Below are 16,800 nucleotides of genomic sequence, written 5' to 3' on the forward strand. Positions count from 1 at the left end.
TTTGCATGTGTTATTGAGAAAAGTCTTACACACCTCATTTTGACAGGTCACGAACATCTACTGGACAATCAGTTACCAACAGAATGCTCCCCCTTGTTGTCCTCATTTGTCATCATGTCTGCTAATTCTATGTAGTTACACAGAAAGTGTTACAACTGAAATCATAGGAGATATGACGTTTAAACAGTTGTCATATTGCAGAACCACTAAACATAGTAATCATAATCTTAGTAAATTAATGCAGGTTATTTTGACAAAAAAGGGTTTTATTCATTACCTGTTGTAATTACTGAGAACGAGTACATAAAGTCATGAACACAACACATCACAAGTTCTGGTAGACTGATCACAAAACAATATCAACACCAAAAAAATAATGTGCATAAACATAAACACAGGTGTCACCAGTAACTGTTTTACTGGCAAACAAGCTGATTTTAAAAGAACATATTATGGGTCCAGATACTTGGTGAGGACTCTCCTCACCCGCTTTCCACCTGCCTCGTTGCAGTCTGTGGTATAATTGTTCCTCTGTGTGGGAGGTTGCTGGTCCCGATCCATTTGCACGGCTTCCTCTTGTGCATGGTGATTCACGGTCTCGTGGCAAGCCTCACAGTAGTTGTTGAGGACAAAACAGGCATAAATCACAGTAGGCAGGTCACTGAGATTTATGTCCATTTGTCGCTTCAGGCAGGCGAACCTGGCCTTGAGGCGACCGAATGCACACTCTATGACCATACGAGCCTTGCATAGGGAGAGGCCAAAGTACTGCTCAGAAGGGGTTGCGCCTCCATTTGCATATTCCTTCATCAGGTATGGCAGGAGGGGATAGGCCGGGTCTCCCAACAGGAAGATGGGGATGGCTTCCTCATCCTCCACTATCTGCTTCTCCAGTGAGGGAATCTTCCCAGTCTTCAAAAAACTGTTGACTTTCGAGTTGGCGAACATCCGGGCATCATGCACACTACCTGGCCATTTCACCACCACATCCATGAATCTGCAACACAAATGAAGCATCATGACTTTAAGGTTTTTTTAAAAGAGAAAACCCCCACAACATGTACATTTCTAACAAAAATAGATTAATGAATGGGTGTGTAAATATAGCTAAATGTTGTGTCAATATGGTACTGTAGGCTTATTAATATAGACTACATGTATATTGGGCTATATTGGCTACATTCTGTTAATTTTTTTTGTTACAAGGCTATTGGATGGGACAGACTGCTCTGTGCCCAATTGAGTGATGGTGGTGTATAGCTGATGTCTTTGGAGTGATAAACTGCCTGTAGCCTTACCTGTACTTATGGTCACATACAGCTTGGACGTTCAGCGAGTATCTTCTCTTCCTGTTTATGTAGTCAGTGGCGTTCACAGGCGGCTGTTTGATATCGATGTGTGTCCCGTCTACTGCTCCTAGACACTGGGGCATCCCATGGTCTTCTAGGAACCCAGCCACTAGCTCCTCAGTATCCGGGACAGTGAATGGCAGCTTTATATATTTGGGTCCGAGATGAACCGTAATTGCACGGCACGTGTCTCGTACGATCCTCGACACCGTAGATCTCCCCAGACCAAATGAATTTGCTGTTTTGCGGAGGCGCCCCTCATCGCTAAGATAGTACAGTGTACATGCCACCTTCTTCAGAGGCAGCACTGGCTGTCGCATATTAGTCGATTGACCCTCGATGTGAGGACGAAGTAGGTCAGTCAGGGCATAAAGGGAGTCTTTGGTCATGCGGAAATTTTCGTACCACGCTTGCTCGTCCACCACATCATTAACGAAGTTCTCCCACCACTCGGAGCTTCTCCCTGGCCTCGTCCACACTCGTCTCTCACTTCGTCGTGTCTCCTCCTCCGGTGCGTCAATAATGTCCAATATCCGTTGGTATCGTCTCCTATGGTCTAAATGACTCTCGGTAAAGAGTCTCGCCATTTGTTGGCCTGCATGCATACCATTCAACGCGGCTACTGCTACACGTTCATCCATGTTTATCAAAGGGCAGGCTCAAATTTGGCGCTAGAACGTCACTTCCAGATGCCTGTGCAAAAAAAAAACCTGTGCAAAAAACGCACTTCTGCGTTTTGAACTGTTCCTACGGCGACGAGAGACTGGAACGTTTTCAAGATCTCCACTTTGAGGGGCGTTTGCGTTTTCTCCGTTTTCAACTCCTAAAAACGCCGTCGCCGTGTGCACGATAGGCACATCTGTCGAAATGTTCTACGTTTATCTGTCGTTACCGTTGTCGTGGGCACGGGGCCTAAAAGTAATACACATATATTCATTCAAATTGTGAAGTAAAACTTCTCCTTCCTAGTAATGCTATGAAATGCTCCCATGTCCTGTTTCAGACTTACTATATTTTGAACTCTTGGCCTCATTTTCTTTTCTTCTCATGTCTTAGGGGAAAGGGAAACTTATCACTTTTTATCATTGCACTGATCTAAACAAAACTCTCATGCTACACACAGTCCTTTACACATCAGACATAACATTTTTCTTTTGCCATTCTATCTCTTTTTCATATCCTGTGAAAAGAGTTTTGAAACGTGCGATTTAGCAATGGTTGGCACTTATATTATGAAAACATGCACAGAGGAAAGGCCCACAGTTTAGGTCAGCTCTTCTGGAATTAACCAGTGTTACTTTTTTTGAAGCACAGCACTGAGTTTGATGCAATGTAAGTTCAGAACCGCTGGAAATGCTACAAATGAAAAATGCTACTGCTTTGTGTCCCAGCATGGATCAAATCTTTTCAGTCCTGTGATTTTATTTTAGAGGCACAGTTTGCCTATGTTATTGATCTTGAACCATCAACACTGCACAAGTTCAAACAGGACAACAAGTTAATCATTAATGTCTTTATCAGCCATGCCACTTGAACTTTCCCAGCACTGTCTGCAACACTGGAAAATGTTACACAGTGAAGACCAAAGAGAAACTGTATGCTAGAAATGTTGGTGTTTGAGATACAGTAGGTGTTAAGACCATATGAATGATGAGTCGTGTTTTTGCTCTTAAATGTAATCATAAATACATTATATTTTTGTTGGAAAAACAATGGTCCAGTGTTTCTGATTAGCTTCTATGTATTTTCATGTGGCATGGAAATCATTTCATAGACTTTTGAATCAAGTTGTATGCTTTAATCAAAGAAAGCCCACATTTAAAGAAAGAAGACGTTTAGATTATAGAATGCAGGAAAGTGCTTGGTAAGACAAGGGGACTATTGTTGAAATATATCAGTTGCACGTTGCCCATTGATATGATATTTGCCGCATGTTTTTTACGTTTAATGTTGTTGCTCTAAGATAGTATCTTTAAATGTATAATTTATCATATTGAGCTGTCAAATCCTCAGGGCTTTCTTATTACATCATCATTGTGATTATTGTGATTTAATAAAGATGTTGAATGTTGTGAATTACACAACCAAGCGTTTAAGAGGAAAGAGCTTAAAACTTCACTGGATGGTTAGCAAAACACTTTTTAGCAATGAAGTTTACATGATTTCTTTTTTAAGGAGCTACGACTTACAAAATATTCCCCTTATTTGTGATTAATGGAATACAGGTAAAGTAGTCCAATCAATTTTCTATGATCAGTTATAACTTGCCTTTCTTGTTTAATGATACCTCTGTGGAATTATCTTGATCTTATCTGTCTGGGCTAATTGTGTGTGTTTTTTTAGAGATAACCTCAGGGGTATCAATGAGCCATGTCCTTCCCCATCCTAACGCTACAGTGTTAATAAATGAGGTGTCTCCCTGGGAGCCTGGTTCAAAGGGACATATTTAGAGGTCGTATTTTAAGCATGTCATTTTTAAGTTTGATTGCAACACTGTTCTTTTGTGGGATATAAATACCCATACTCTGCAACAGGAACTTGCAGAGTAAATAATAAAGGTGATTCAATCTGAGTAAGAGCTGTGGATTTCCGACAGCAGTTGGAAAATGAGGACATCCCCTCAACAGGGAATTGAAGAGTAACTTTTTTCTGCTGTTGAAACAGGCAGCTCATATGAGAGGGAAAGTATTGTGTGGTCTGAGAGGCTCTGCTGAAATTCCTCATGGGAAACATGCTGACCTCAACGCTGACCTGTAAGCATCAGCTTTTATGTGTGGTTGTGCTGTGGAGTGTGCTATGAGCATTTGTTTACGAGTCTGTGCTGTAGTATTAGTGCCGGGCCCGGGTATCACTAATCCTGCCATGTGGAGCCACTGTGTAAAACTTGATAGTTTAGATTCTAGTTTCAGCACAGTTTACAAACACTGTAATGTTATATTGTATGCTTGAAGGTATAGCATAATCATACATTTTCAAGAATCCCATTAAAACATTTTGTTCGTTTTAATGTTATCATTTGGTCTAAAGGCGCTCTGACCGAACATGTAGGGCATGTGGCTGCTGTGGGGTTTGACCCATTGACCCTTCCCTTCTCTCATGAGACTGTCAGTCGCACCAGTGGGCTGTCCTCTCTGGTTAGAAGCTATAGCTCCTGGGGAGGATTAATGTGTCCACATTGGCTAGTCAGACATTGTTTAAATCCCCAGGAGTTTCTAGAGGAAGGACTCACAGCTAAGGAAAGCCCAACCTGTCCCATGGAGCAGAACATACCTAATCATAACGTTTTTTTTCTTCTATCCAACAGACTGTAATACCATGTTCATCCAGGCTGAAACTCTCAGACTGAAATAAAGGCAGCATATTGCAATGTACTGTTGTATATGTACAGTAGGTACTGGGGGTAGAAAATGAATTTAGTGTTAACGCTTAACTGTTAACGCCTCTTCATACTGTCTAAGTCATATTTCCTGCTGGGGCTGGAAATGCAGATACATTTCGGAGGTGTTTAACACTTTTCATTGTGCCTTTATATAGACCAGCCTACATAGACAGACGCACAGTCAGTTTCATTTCTAGCCACAGAGCACTCTTTGAGTAGACATTTTCTTATATCAAATCTTTCAATTTCACAGGAAGTTATTGGCTTCATTTCTTATAACACACACATGTGGCAACCACCCCTTTCAGGCTAAAACAAGCTCTGAGTTTCTGCCTTAAAGTAAAGACTCATCCGATCGATAAAGAGAAGAATAATGACCGGCATTGTGCATACAATTTGTCAAAGGTTGTTAAAATATCCCCATTTAATTTCCTGGCTGCATTGCTGAAATATATATGAGAGCTGCATGAGCTCTCCTGTTCTTAAGGCTGAACACTTGCCTGCTGCGTACATGTTTTTGGTAAATACCAGGGCACCCAGATGAAGGGAGTGTTTTATCAACAATTTCTTTATGCTTTCTGTTTCATTCCTAAGATGTTATGCAACCAGGAGCTGATCTGGTCAAATAACTCCTCCAGGGATTGATAAGGGCTGTTTATGGTTCGAGGCCACAGGGAGATAGGGAGGATTATTGGTGGGTGTAGCTATTTAGCCTACCTCCCTCGTCGCAGACACCGAGCCCATTCCACCACTGGTTATTAGTTCAGTGCTGCTTCTGGTTTTACAACGAGTGAGGTTGTGTGCTAGCACAACAACTTTCTTTTTTTGTCAAACCGCATCCTGACAAATGGTAATTTAATGCAATGTTCTGTCTCCCGCATTGTGTGTTTTTATTGCCCTCTCTCTCCCAGTCTGGAAAGTTGTCATGCAAGCAAGTATTCTGCCCCCCCAGAGAGCGACACACTTTTTACTGAGCAATAATAATACTTGTTTACCTCTAAAAGCAAGGTGGGACTATAAATACCAGAGATGTTGTGTGTGATTCCAGTGTAATTGTGGGAAAATGTTGCAAATGTTTAAATGGGCCCTGGGATTATCAGGTTATTAGCAGCCATTTCCTCCTAAATGTATCCTATGAGCCATGCAGGAAAAATGGTGGATTATCCTTGGAGACCCCCTTCCCCCAAGATCTATTTAGTGGGACAGCCACTTCCCTTGTCATGTGATTCGGAGCTGTGGAGTGAATCTGAGGATGAAGACCTCACCCTAAAGTCACCCCGATCTCACCCCCTACCCAGCTCAACCTCATCTTCCCCGAAAGAGCACACACACTGAGGTCCCCTTTAATGCCCCTGCAGAAATTACTCCTGACACGAGTTCTCATCACACCCAAGGATCTCCAGTCAGGTTGGTCTGACAGAACTTCAAAGCAGCCATTAGGAGGTTCATTGGAGAAAACATGCTGGGTTTACCACAGGGGGATAGGAACATGAAGCTATAAGTTAAAAGCTGGATCCAGACTTGTTTTCGTCTTCACTGAGGCCTGGAGGATGACTGACACTGACATTGAAGACACGTTGTTTTTGTTGTGTGACTGGAGGATATTAGCATTTACTTACAGATGTATTATTAATATGATGGATCCCTAAAGGCTGATTTATCAAACATTACATGAACAATTCAATTTAAATGACTCCTATATATGCAATACATTATTATTATTATTATTATTATTATTATTATTATAAAGATAAAATAATTTATAGAGACAGCCGGCTTCGCCTCCATCTATGTTTTGTTCAAACATTTTACTATAGGAATATTTCACCAAAAAAAATGACCACTAGGTGTGAAAGCACATAATCATACATATACTGTTGTATATGTACAGTAGGTCCTGGGGGTAGAGACAGTCGCAGTCAGGCCCGGCCCTGACCATTGTTCTGCCCTAGGCATGAATTTAGCTGGCGCACCCCCACCCCCCCACCCCAAATCATGCGCCGTGCAACCCCCCCTCAAAGACTCATCCGGTCGATAAAGAGAAGAATAATGACCGGCAATGTGCATACATTCTTTGTCAAAAGTTGTTAAAATATCCCCATTTAATTTCCTGGCTGCATTGCTGAAATATATACGAGAGCTGCATGACCTCTCCTGGTCTTAAGGCTGAACACTTGCCTGCTGCGTACATGTTTTTTGGTAAATACCAGGGCACCAAGATGAAGGGAGTGTTTTATCAACAATTTGTTTATGCTTTCTGTGTCATTCCTAAGATGTTATGCAACCAGGAGCTGATCTGGTCAAATTAATCCTTCAGGGATTGATAAGGGCTGTTTATGGTTCGAGGCCACAGGGAGTTAGGGAGGATTATTGATTCAATTTAAATGACTCCTATATATGCAATACATTATGATATTATTATTAATAATAATAATAATAATAAGATAAAATACTTAATAGAGACAGCTAGCATCACCTCCATGTATGTTTTGTACAAACATTTTACTATAGGAATATTTCACCCAAAGAAATGACCATTTCCCTAATATTTACTGCAATTCATCAAGACTTTTTTCGATTCTTTTGACAATTTTTTTCAACATGAAGGCATGCGAGTCTGAAAATGTCTGTGTAACACAGGGCCAGTTAATGATATACAAATGGTCATTTTGTGGGTTAAAATGTCTTAAACAGATAATCTTTTGCATTGCAAACCTTTTGAATGTGATAATAATCCTAAAAGTATAACTTTATGCAATTATGACCATTGATACGTGTCAATCACAAAATAAAATCTCTGAGATCCTCGGCCTATCTTGTACTGTACAAAACTACTTTGATGCATAATCCCATCTGAAATTACCCGAGCGATGCAGATCAGAGTGTTATGTGATGACAAGCAGTGTGCGTCTGTGTTTTCTCACCCTGCAGCCTGCTGAGAAGGAGAGGTCAGGCTGATTAGATAACTGTTGTGTATGCAGAGGAGCCTGCTGGGCTCACGTGAGGGGTGCCATCTCTAATACTGAGAACTTATACAACCGTAAGACTTTTAGTGTATACACAACTTCATGTCCTTGACATTAGTCAACATGAGCTTTGTTAAATGTAAACAATTAATAAACGTCTACAGTTTCAGTCATTGTATATGAGGAAGGTTCATTTTCTGAGAAGATGCAGAAATATTCAGTGAAAACTGCATTTATGCTGCTTTCTTTATTCACGTTAGTGATCAATACATTACCATATCTTAACTGAATTTGAACTGTGACTTCCTGTTTGTTCCTGTCCATCTCTGTCCTGACCCTTGACCCAGATGATAACAGCCATGATAGCTGTTGTATGTGCTGAATACACACCTCCCTACTCATTCATGCAGTTAAACATAGTAATAATAACAATGATGTCTGAGGAGTCCTAGTCAATGATGCTCAATAAGCTTGTGGCCAAGTTGCAGCTACTATTATGAGGATGCTGCTCCAGTGCATTTCATCCAGATGACGTGAATGGCCTCAGATTAAAATTATAATTATTTCTTTTCACAACAGCCCAGGTCTTCAGCCTCATCTTTGACTCGCTCACATGGCTTCAGAGCCAGAGTTATAGGTACGGTATGAATAAAGTGCTGCTGACTGACCTTCAGGCTATGTCAATAAAGTTAAAGCACCATGTGCTTTCTGTTATTCACTCTCATGCTGCGTTGACTCCTTGCTGATGCTATATCACTTGTGAACTTGTCCACAGCTGGACAAATATTTCATACATTTGTTTTTGTATCAAAATGCAAACAGTTCAGAGTTAATAATGATTTTTTTTCAATTAAAATTGGCTATTTCTATACACATAAGGCTATGAGCAAGTTAGTTATGCTGCAGAAGTGTTACATTTGTAATTTGCTGTTCATGAAAGGACCAGCCTTGTCGGTGACAAGTTTTAAAAACAAAAACAACTGTGTCCTTGTGGAGGGGCAAAACAAAATGTTACAGGATGATAAAATGGAATTCTTATCTAGTTTAATCCAAAAGATACTACACTTCTCTTACTTCAACTAACTAATCTGCTCACTCTGCTGTTTTATGGCCTTCAGTCCAATTATGCTATTTTTAAACTGGTAGATCTTTTACCACACATATTTAGGTAATGTTTGCCTGAAAATCTGTTTTTGTTGGTTGCCTTGAATAAAGGCTAGCTCTCCTCTTCCTCTAAACACTGGTTACCAGGAAACTGGCACTCCCCAGTGGGTCCATCACACTTCACTTCCACTTCTTTGTCTCCTAATTGTTGTAGTTTTTGTCCATTATGTTATGTTCAAGTGTAACATTTAAAAGCATTCTACATTTAAAAGAGTCTACAGTTGAATGACAAAGGTGCAATCATTTTAAACAGTACATGACTTTTATTCATTACTTTGGCACGAGTGCAGTATGTGGAAATCTGTGTCAGTGCATTTTAAGGTCAAAGTCTACAATGAAATGGTGCCACGACAACAAAAAGGCACTTCTCTGACCTATTTGGAACTCACAATTAAAAAATATGTCCTGTACATTCTATAGCTTGATATAAATTTATGTTATTTAATAGTTACAACTCTAGAGTTAGTACCAAAACTTACCACGGAAATGTACAAATATACAGGCACATAACGCATTCCAAATCAAAAGTGTCCTGCTATGCTATGATACCCTCCAGGTCTCTTGCAGAGTAATTGTGCTTGACAGAAATATGAAATATTCAACAGGAAAGGGAAATTAGTCAATTAGAAATCCACAGATGGGCCATGTAGCTGTAATACAGCAAAGCAGAGGCTGTCAATGAAATGTCAAAACAATTGCCCTGAGATGAAAATTTGGCAGGTGCTTCATAAAGCACTCCCCGTAAATCCATTCCCAATGTCTCAAGGAGGTCTGTTTTTCGAAGGATGAATTCAAACACCTTTCAAGCAGAGTCTCGCAAACCGCCATCACACTGAAGACTCATTGTGAAAGACTTTTGCTTTGAGATTCCTCAGGCTACACTGCAGGTTGGAGCTGGTTTCTGACTGAAGGGCCTCTGAGAACTTGACGTCATACGAACGGCCAACCTGAGACTTCCGCTTAATGGAGTTTTGGATTGTCTCCGAGGTGAAATAGTAAACAATGGGGTCAAAGCAGCAGTTAGACACAGCAATGCAGAGAGCTATAGGGTAGATCGTTCGGACAACCGACTCCACAAAGCAGCCTTTTAAAGTGTTAGTGCGGACCAGAGCATAGAAAATTAAGTTCACATTGTAGGGGATGAAGCAAAAACAAAAAATACAGAGGTGCACAATTATCATGCGCAGGATCTTTGTTTTGTTCAGCTTGCCCCCGCGATTGATGGTTTGGGGCCGCCGCAGGGTTTGCAGCACCATGATGGAGCAGCACATGTTGAGTAGAAGCGGGATGATGAAGCCCACTGTCTCTATGAAGATCACCACCTTGGACAGGTGCGATTTCCACTGCTTGGGGGAGAAATTCTCAAAGCAGTAAGTGGCGTTATTCTTGTTGTTGTCACGCGAGGTGGTCTCCAACATGAACCCCGTGGGGAGGCTTCCTGACAGCACCAACACCCAAACAGCAACACACACTATCTTGGCGTTGCGCTTGGTCCTCAGCGCCCTTGAGCGAAAAGGGTGCACGATGGCTAGAAAGCGATCCACGCTGATGCAGGTGAGAAAGAGAATGCTGCCATACATGTTGGTGTAGAAGAGCGAGACAGAGACCTTGCAGAGCGTGCTTCCAAAAGGCCAGTTCACGTTGATGAAGTAGAAGACCCTGAGGGGCAGCGTGCAGACAAACAGCAGGTCAGACACTACCAAGTTCATCATGTAGGTCGTGGTCTCGTTCCTCAGCTTCAGAGAGCAGGTGAATATATAAATGGCCACAACATTGGTGATCAGTCCCACCACGAACACAATGCTGAAGACGGTGCTGTAGAGCGGGTACTTAAATCCATCGTTCTTATGGCAGTTTGTGGAGCTGTTTTCAACCAATGGCTGGGTGACATTGCCAGTTGGGAGGGTATTGTTGTACATTCTGAGAGACAAAGAGTGGAGGGATGATTATGTAATGGCTATATAATGAAAGGGCTGCCCTGCACAATGAATTCACCATGAATGGAGAGTAAAGCACAGAACGGTCCTAAACCAGAAGACATGAAAAGAAACATCTGATATTTCAGGCCATTGAGACAAAGTTTTCTTGCCAACACAACTGTCCATGCAGGGGAGGACTGCAGCACATGTTCAGTAGGATCCCTTACTTGACTCGATGTAGTTATCTCGAGGGTAACCTCGTATTGAAAAGACCCCTCCCAGAGGAGAGAGATTCAGGCTGGAGCGTCCTCCCCTCCCCCTGCGCTGTCTCTCCACCAGGCTGCAACCAGCAAGTTGCAGGCTGAGCTTTACTTACTCAGATAAATCAGTCACTCGAATATGTTTCCTTTTCACTCAAGAAGTCCTCAATTACCACAAGCTGCTGAGTCCACAAAACGAATCATGTCCAGGTCTGCTACAGAAGGAAAGATGTAGGCAAAAATCCTTCCTCCTGGCCAAACTCACTCCTGTGACTTTCAGTTCCAAAAGCAGCAAAGTTGTCATTAGCTGTCCATCTTTTGAAAGGTCTTTCCCACAAGCCACCAGGCTTATTCTCAGGAGCACTGACTGGTGCTAGAGTGGAGCTCCTGCTCTCCGTCTGTGTGTCACAATGTGAGTGTTTCACAATGTGAGTGTTTCACTGTTTGTCCTCAGGGTCTGTTTCCTGTCCCCCCCCTCATTCTATCTCTACTTCTTTTCCTAACTGACTGACTCACTCACTCAGTGTCTACTTCTTTCTCTCTCTCTCTCTCTCTCTCTGACAGCCTAACAAGCTTCGCTCAGCACGGATTATCCTCAGACAGAGCTCTACTTCTCTTTGCGCCGGAATCACAGGCAGGTTTTGTACTTTGCAAAAGAGAGCAGCTGTGGTTACTCCTCCTTACTGCATCCCATCTAACTCCTCCTACTCCTTTGTCTGCTCTGGTTTAAGTGGAAATCAACCAAAACAACTCTGCATTGTGAGGGAATTCCTCACAAGTTTACTAAACATGCTCATTATTAGCTGGAATACTGTCACTCTTGTGTAAACACTTATTAATGTATGGAAACATATGTTTTATGCTGCAGGGCTATTCTGACAAAAGCAGAGAGAGAGAAAAAGTTTTTTAAAAAGAAATATTAATGTAATACCACCAATATTTGTTTATACCACCAAGAATCTGCGGTTCCTGTTTAATATAAGTTTAGATTGTTAAGCATATCAAGAGCTTTGAACTGCAATATGAGTAGAAAAATGTGTTTATAATATGTATAGTAAAATACCTTACTTATTTATGATTTAAATTGTGAGTTTGTGACATTTAAACCCATTAGATCCCATAACATCATTGGTGGTGATAAACATAAAAAGCTGCTTACATATATGTATATATATGCAACAAGCCAATAATATAATATGTGGTATTAATATAAATCTCACAGGAGGAATTATTTTATTTTTGACACTTTAGATACCCTAACCCTAACCCTAACCCTAACCCTTAAGGCTCTTATATATTTATTTTGAAGTTAAATCTTGATAGCAGGACCTGCACTTTTATGTAAATAAAGCCTCTAAAACTTCTTCCATCATTGTACAGCATGACAGAAATTAAAGAAAAAAAACTTGTAGATAAACATTTTTTGAATTTGGTTTGATTCTTCCTCAGTCAAGCTGTTAATAGACAGGAGGGCAAACGTTCCCAAGGAGTTCACTAAATACCTCTTAGTGTCTGAGGTATGACACATAAATTGAAATGTCTCCTTGTTTGACAGCCTGTGTGGGCAGTAGCTCCTCTAAAGAAGAAAAGTTTTATTAAGCAACGAAATGAGACTTAACAGAAAGCTTTTTCTATTCAAAGGTTTTTTTAGCTGCTCCTAGTCACTCCATGCCCACAGATTTCAGCGCTCCGTGGAGAAGCATTCATGTTCTCCTGTAGTAGAAAGTCCCCTCTTGGAAGTCAGTAAAAACATTGAGGCCTTTGTTGTGCCTGAAGTAGCTTAGCAGGGAGGAATGTGAAATGTATAAATAATTAGTCTCAGATAACTTGAAAGCGCTTTAAGCGTCTTGGTCATCAGTGTGTGGTGAATTCTGTTGGGGGACTGTAACTGTGTCAAACAGGAAGTTAACTACCTGCTCTGGTTTCCTGTCAGTAATCTAAAGGTTGCCTGGTAGAGAAAAAAGGGCATTTCTGCAAAAAGCAAAGATAAGATAACTTGTTCAGCAACTGACTCCAGTGATACACACATTTCTGTTTTATCACGGTAATGTGAAACTAATCCAACGATTTGACTTCAGAGACTTACCAGCGATAGCCAAACAAATGAAGGAAAATCTTTCAGAGAATCAAAGAGACAGTGGGTGTTTTACAGCCACTGTGCCTCTCTTTGTCAGTCCACCGCAAAATAAACACCATCAAGGCTAGAGTGAAATGTTCAAGAAAAATAGAAAAACCTGCACTATTGTCTTTCCCTGGCAAAATAGTTCCATCTAGCACATAAAAACAAGCTCTTCACATGCAAGTATGTGGTCGCTAAACAAAAACATGTGCCTGAAATCCCTGGGCTGTTACATTTCTCACAATGCCAGGAAACTGTCTGGCTACCCCAAGGCCAAGACGGAGGGCTTTCAAACAGAAGAGAAACATGCATGGGAAAGACGGTCAGTTTATATTGTTGTGTAATGGTCATTAGAGGCCGTCAGAAATTACGTCAGTCACAATTTTCTTTATTGATGATTCAAAATCTACATTAAGGATTTAACAAACTCACTTAATGTTTATTCTAAATAGACACGCATTTAACCCAAGATAGAACGTTTTATCTCGTCCAAGATGCAGACCTCTCAAAATAGATTATTAGTTATAAGTATTATGAAATTATACAGCTGTATAAAGTTGCCATAAACCAGGACTATAAGCTAAAATATGCTAAAAACAAGTGAATAAATAACACAATCACTGGGTAACACCTTTGATATTACACACAATCCTTCTGTTGTTTATTTGAGCTTAAGAGATGCTAAGCTAAGCTAACTGCAATCAATAGCATCGTATTTACACTACAGACATTGCGTGTACATTTTGCTGATCTAACTCTCATCACTGAAGGGAAGGACAGTATTTCCTTAAAAAAAAATTGAATATAAAAAACAAGTAGTTCCCTATAATGCGCCATGCAACTACAGTTAAGGACTTTTTGTTTGTATTTCAATTAAAGTAGAGTAATTACCTTTTGAATTAAAAAAGCCTGTGCAGGCTTGGACTTGGGGCTTGACCCTGGACTTGAGACTCACGATTGACTTTCAAAACAAAATACTTTACCTCTTGAAGAAGCATCATTAAGCACCAAAACTCACAGTTTTGATCACTGCAATATGAAAACCGCTGAATAAATGTCTAACTTGGCAAAAACGACTGCATTCAAAAGCCAACGGAGAGCTTAAGGGCTACTCTTGGCTTTGGGCAGATCACTGATGACTACCTTGGAAACGGTGACTGCTCAAATGTTGTGCTGGTAAACAAAAAGCCAAACCACTAGCAAAACCATTAGCAAAACCATTAGCAAAACCCTATTGAACTGCAGATTATGTTAAAAACCACAGAGTGTGAAAGTGTTAGAAACCATGGTCATAACACCAGATCAGATCAGATCCGATCAGAATACCTTTATTTGTCCCACAGAGGGGAAATTAACATTTGCTACAACAAGAACCGAGCCAAAGACAGCTTAAAATAAGATTAAGAATTAAAATTTTAAAAAAGGAAAAAAAAAAAATTACACAATTTAGAAAATACACAACCTGTAAGAGATAAATCAGCCAGGGATATATTGCAGTTATTGATGGCATACTATGTATATATATATATTGCACATAATTGTTATTCACGACAAGGGGTGTTATAGTCTGTGTTGTTATATGTGTGGGGGTCTATCGGGGACCATGATGGTTATATAATCTAACTGCTGCAGGAAGACAGGACCTGCTGTATCTCTCTGTGAGACACCGTGGATGCAGCAGCCTGTCACTGATGGAGCTCACAACTCACATGAAAAATGTGTCACCAGAGAGACATAAATCTTTAATGCAAATAAAAGAAGTATAAGGGAAGGCCCAAAAGGGAAGATATTATTCATCAAAAAAATGAAGCTTTTTGAAAAATCCCATGCCTGCATGACCTATGAGCAATGCCCATATATTGCGACTTCTTCCTTTATTATCTCGTCTTTATCTTCTTTTGGAAAAAGTGTGTTTAGATTTACATTAGATTCCCAAACGAGACAAAATAAAAACTATATCAGAGAACTGACATTTAAGAAAAACATTGGAACAGAGTCATGCTGCTGGTCTTTGAAAGGCTGTGCTCCCCCACACCTCGTTCAAGCTTTGATTGCTTTGTAAAACAAATACTCCCCCCTCCCCCACTGCAACCACTCACTTTAGGTACAGTAGTATAAAAAGCTTATACCTTAACTTCCTCACAACCTTGTTTGACATGTCTCTGTAGTGTGTACGTCAGATTGTCAAGGGGTTCAAATTGTCAACATGTCCGTGTGTCTGTTTGAAATTCAGCACAGCAGAACTCAGTAAACAGCTTATACAGAGGTACCTTATGAATGTCTGATGAACACATTTAAGCAGCTAAACACTGAATAACAAATAGTCACCATCTCTAAATCAAGGAATCGATAATGAAGTCCTAGTTTGTGAACAGGTAACTTGTGAATGTTGATGCTGTGTATCTTATTATAAAGTATTTATTTCCTAGATTCAGAAAATACTGTAACGTTGCATTCAAGAGAATCTGTTGCACTTGCACTAAAATTCTCAAGTTAAAATGCACTTGTCTGGTCTTGTCGCACCTCTAGCCTGGACACCGTGTTTGGGATTGAAAGAGATTGGCTTTGGTTTCCCTTTTCTTGATCAAGCCTGGTTGGCTTACTAAATATATAACAGGCTTCACGACATGCTTGAATTGTTATGCAGAGTGCTGTTTAAGTTCTTTCTGAGGGAAAGACGAGCCAGAAGATATTTGTTTACAGGTTTCACAGATACTCAACCTTACAGGAGACACAAGTTGGGCTTGGGTTAAAGTAGAGTGTAAACCAGATGAGAGCGGATAATTCTGGAGTTCAAGGCTCTAAACAATTACAGCTTTTTTCTGTCAAACCAACAACTTCCTCCCAACACAGAGGCTGCTGATTCATATTTAGCCCAGACTAAACCACCACTCAAAGCAGGATCATTGTCTGTAATTCTTTTTAAGCATCACAAAAAATAAAGTTGGTAAAAAGTACAGAAAGCTCTTACTCATGGCAATTACATTTTGAGGTATGCTGCTGTAAATACTTGTCAACCTTCAACCCAGATACATTTTAAATGCAAAACTACTCTTCATTATTTGCACAATTTTACACTGCTGTTTCATTCAGAAGTTAGAGATATTTCCCCACAGCTATTTCTACGTAAGTCAAAGGAACTTATATGGATCAAATCAACCCATATTTTAAAATGTTGTCAGTGTGTGTGTGTGTGTGTGTGTGCGTGTGTGTGTGTGTGTGGTGCAAGTGGCAGGATGCCAGTTGCCGTTGACAGCTGTGCGCACTTCCTCATTTTCCATGCAAGACTATTTAACTCATGTCAGCTTTGTTGAGTAATTGTGTGTGACAGGGTACATATGTTTAGTCTGAGGCTTTATCCATAAAATCACATATGAACTTGACGGGCAGCCTCATTCTGCACTAGCCCCCTCCGGGAAATGTACTAAGGTGAAGTGAGACAGGAACTAAAAAGCCAAAGTCACCTTCACAAGAAATACCGCCTTCTAAAAAGCAAAGGAGGCGACATCTCAAAAGCCATCTGCTTATCAATTTAACTTAATTTGTTTAGAGAGAAGCCATAAGCTGGAATCACGTAACTGAATTATGGTCTGTGAGCTGCTGATCTGGTTTTCATCACAATATGCACGCGCACGCACGCGCGC

The 16,800-nt window shown here is 40.5% G+C and overlaps 2 protein-coding genes across 3 annotated transcripts; both read right to left on the bottom strand.

Moving 5' to 3' along the window:
* Positions 1 to 254: 254 nt before the first annotated feature.
* On the bottom strand, positions 255 to 2,256 carry LOC134879860 (putative nuclease HARBI1). Its single transcript, XM_063906407.1, has 2 exons — positions 1,299 to 2,256; positions 255 to 997 (listed from the first exon to the last, which is right to left on the bottom strand). Exons 1-2 carry the CDS (start codon positions 1,988 to 1,990, stop codon positions 451 to 453), a joined length of 1,239 nt encoding a protein of 412 aa, XP_063762477.1. The 5' UTR covers positions 1,991 to 2,256; the 3' UTR covers positions 255 to 450.
* A 6,842-nt stretch (positions 2,257 to 9,098) lies between these two features.
* On the bottom strand, positions 9,099 to 11,674 carry lpar6a (lysophosphatidic acid receptor 6a). 2 transcript variants are annotated; one of them, XM_063907695.1, is made up of 2 exons: positions 11,154 to 11,674; positions 9,099 to 10,778 (listed from the first exon to the last, which is right to left on the bottom strand). In XM_063907695.1, exon 2 carries the CDS (start codon positions 10,775 to 10,777, stop codon positions 9,686 to 9,688), a length of 1,092 nt encoding a protein of 363 aa, XP_063763765.1. In that variant the 5' UTR covers position 10,778; positions 11,154 to 11,674; the 3' UTR covers positions 9,099 to 9,685. The 2 variants fall into 2 exon arrangements, with proteins under 2 accessions (XP_063763765.1, XP_063763763.1); XM_063907693.1 differs by having other exon boundaries at positions 11,005 to 11,674.
* Between the last annotated feature and the right edge of the window lie 5,126 nt (positions 11,675 to 16,800).

The sequence above is a fragment of the Eleginops maclovinus genome, chromosome 18 (assembly GCF_036324505.1).
Source record: "Eleginops maclovinus isolate JMC-PN-2008 ecotype Puerto Natales chromosome 18, JC_Emac_rtc_rv5, whole genome shotgun sequence".
In the NCBI taxonomy this organism is placed as follows: Eukaryota; Metazoa; Chordata; class Actinopteri; order Perciformes; family Eleginopidae; genus Eleginops; species Eleginops maclovinus.

What these genes read in the sequence shown, in the direction of transcription:
- lpar6a (XM_063907695.1), bottom strand. Translation starts at nt 10,777, where the DNA reads ATGTACAACAATACCCTCCCAACTGGCAATGTCACCCAGCCATTGGTT.
- LOC134879860 (XM_063906407.1), bottom strand. Translation starts at nt 1,990, where the DNA reads ATGGATGAACGTGTAGCAGTAGCCGCGTTGAATGGTATGCATGCAGGC. An exon ending in GTATGTGACCATAAGTACAG is followed by an intron (nt 998 to 1,298) that starts GTAAGGCTACAG and finishes TTTGTGTTGCAG; the next exon opens with ATTCATGGATGTGGTGGTGA.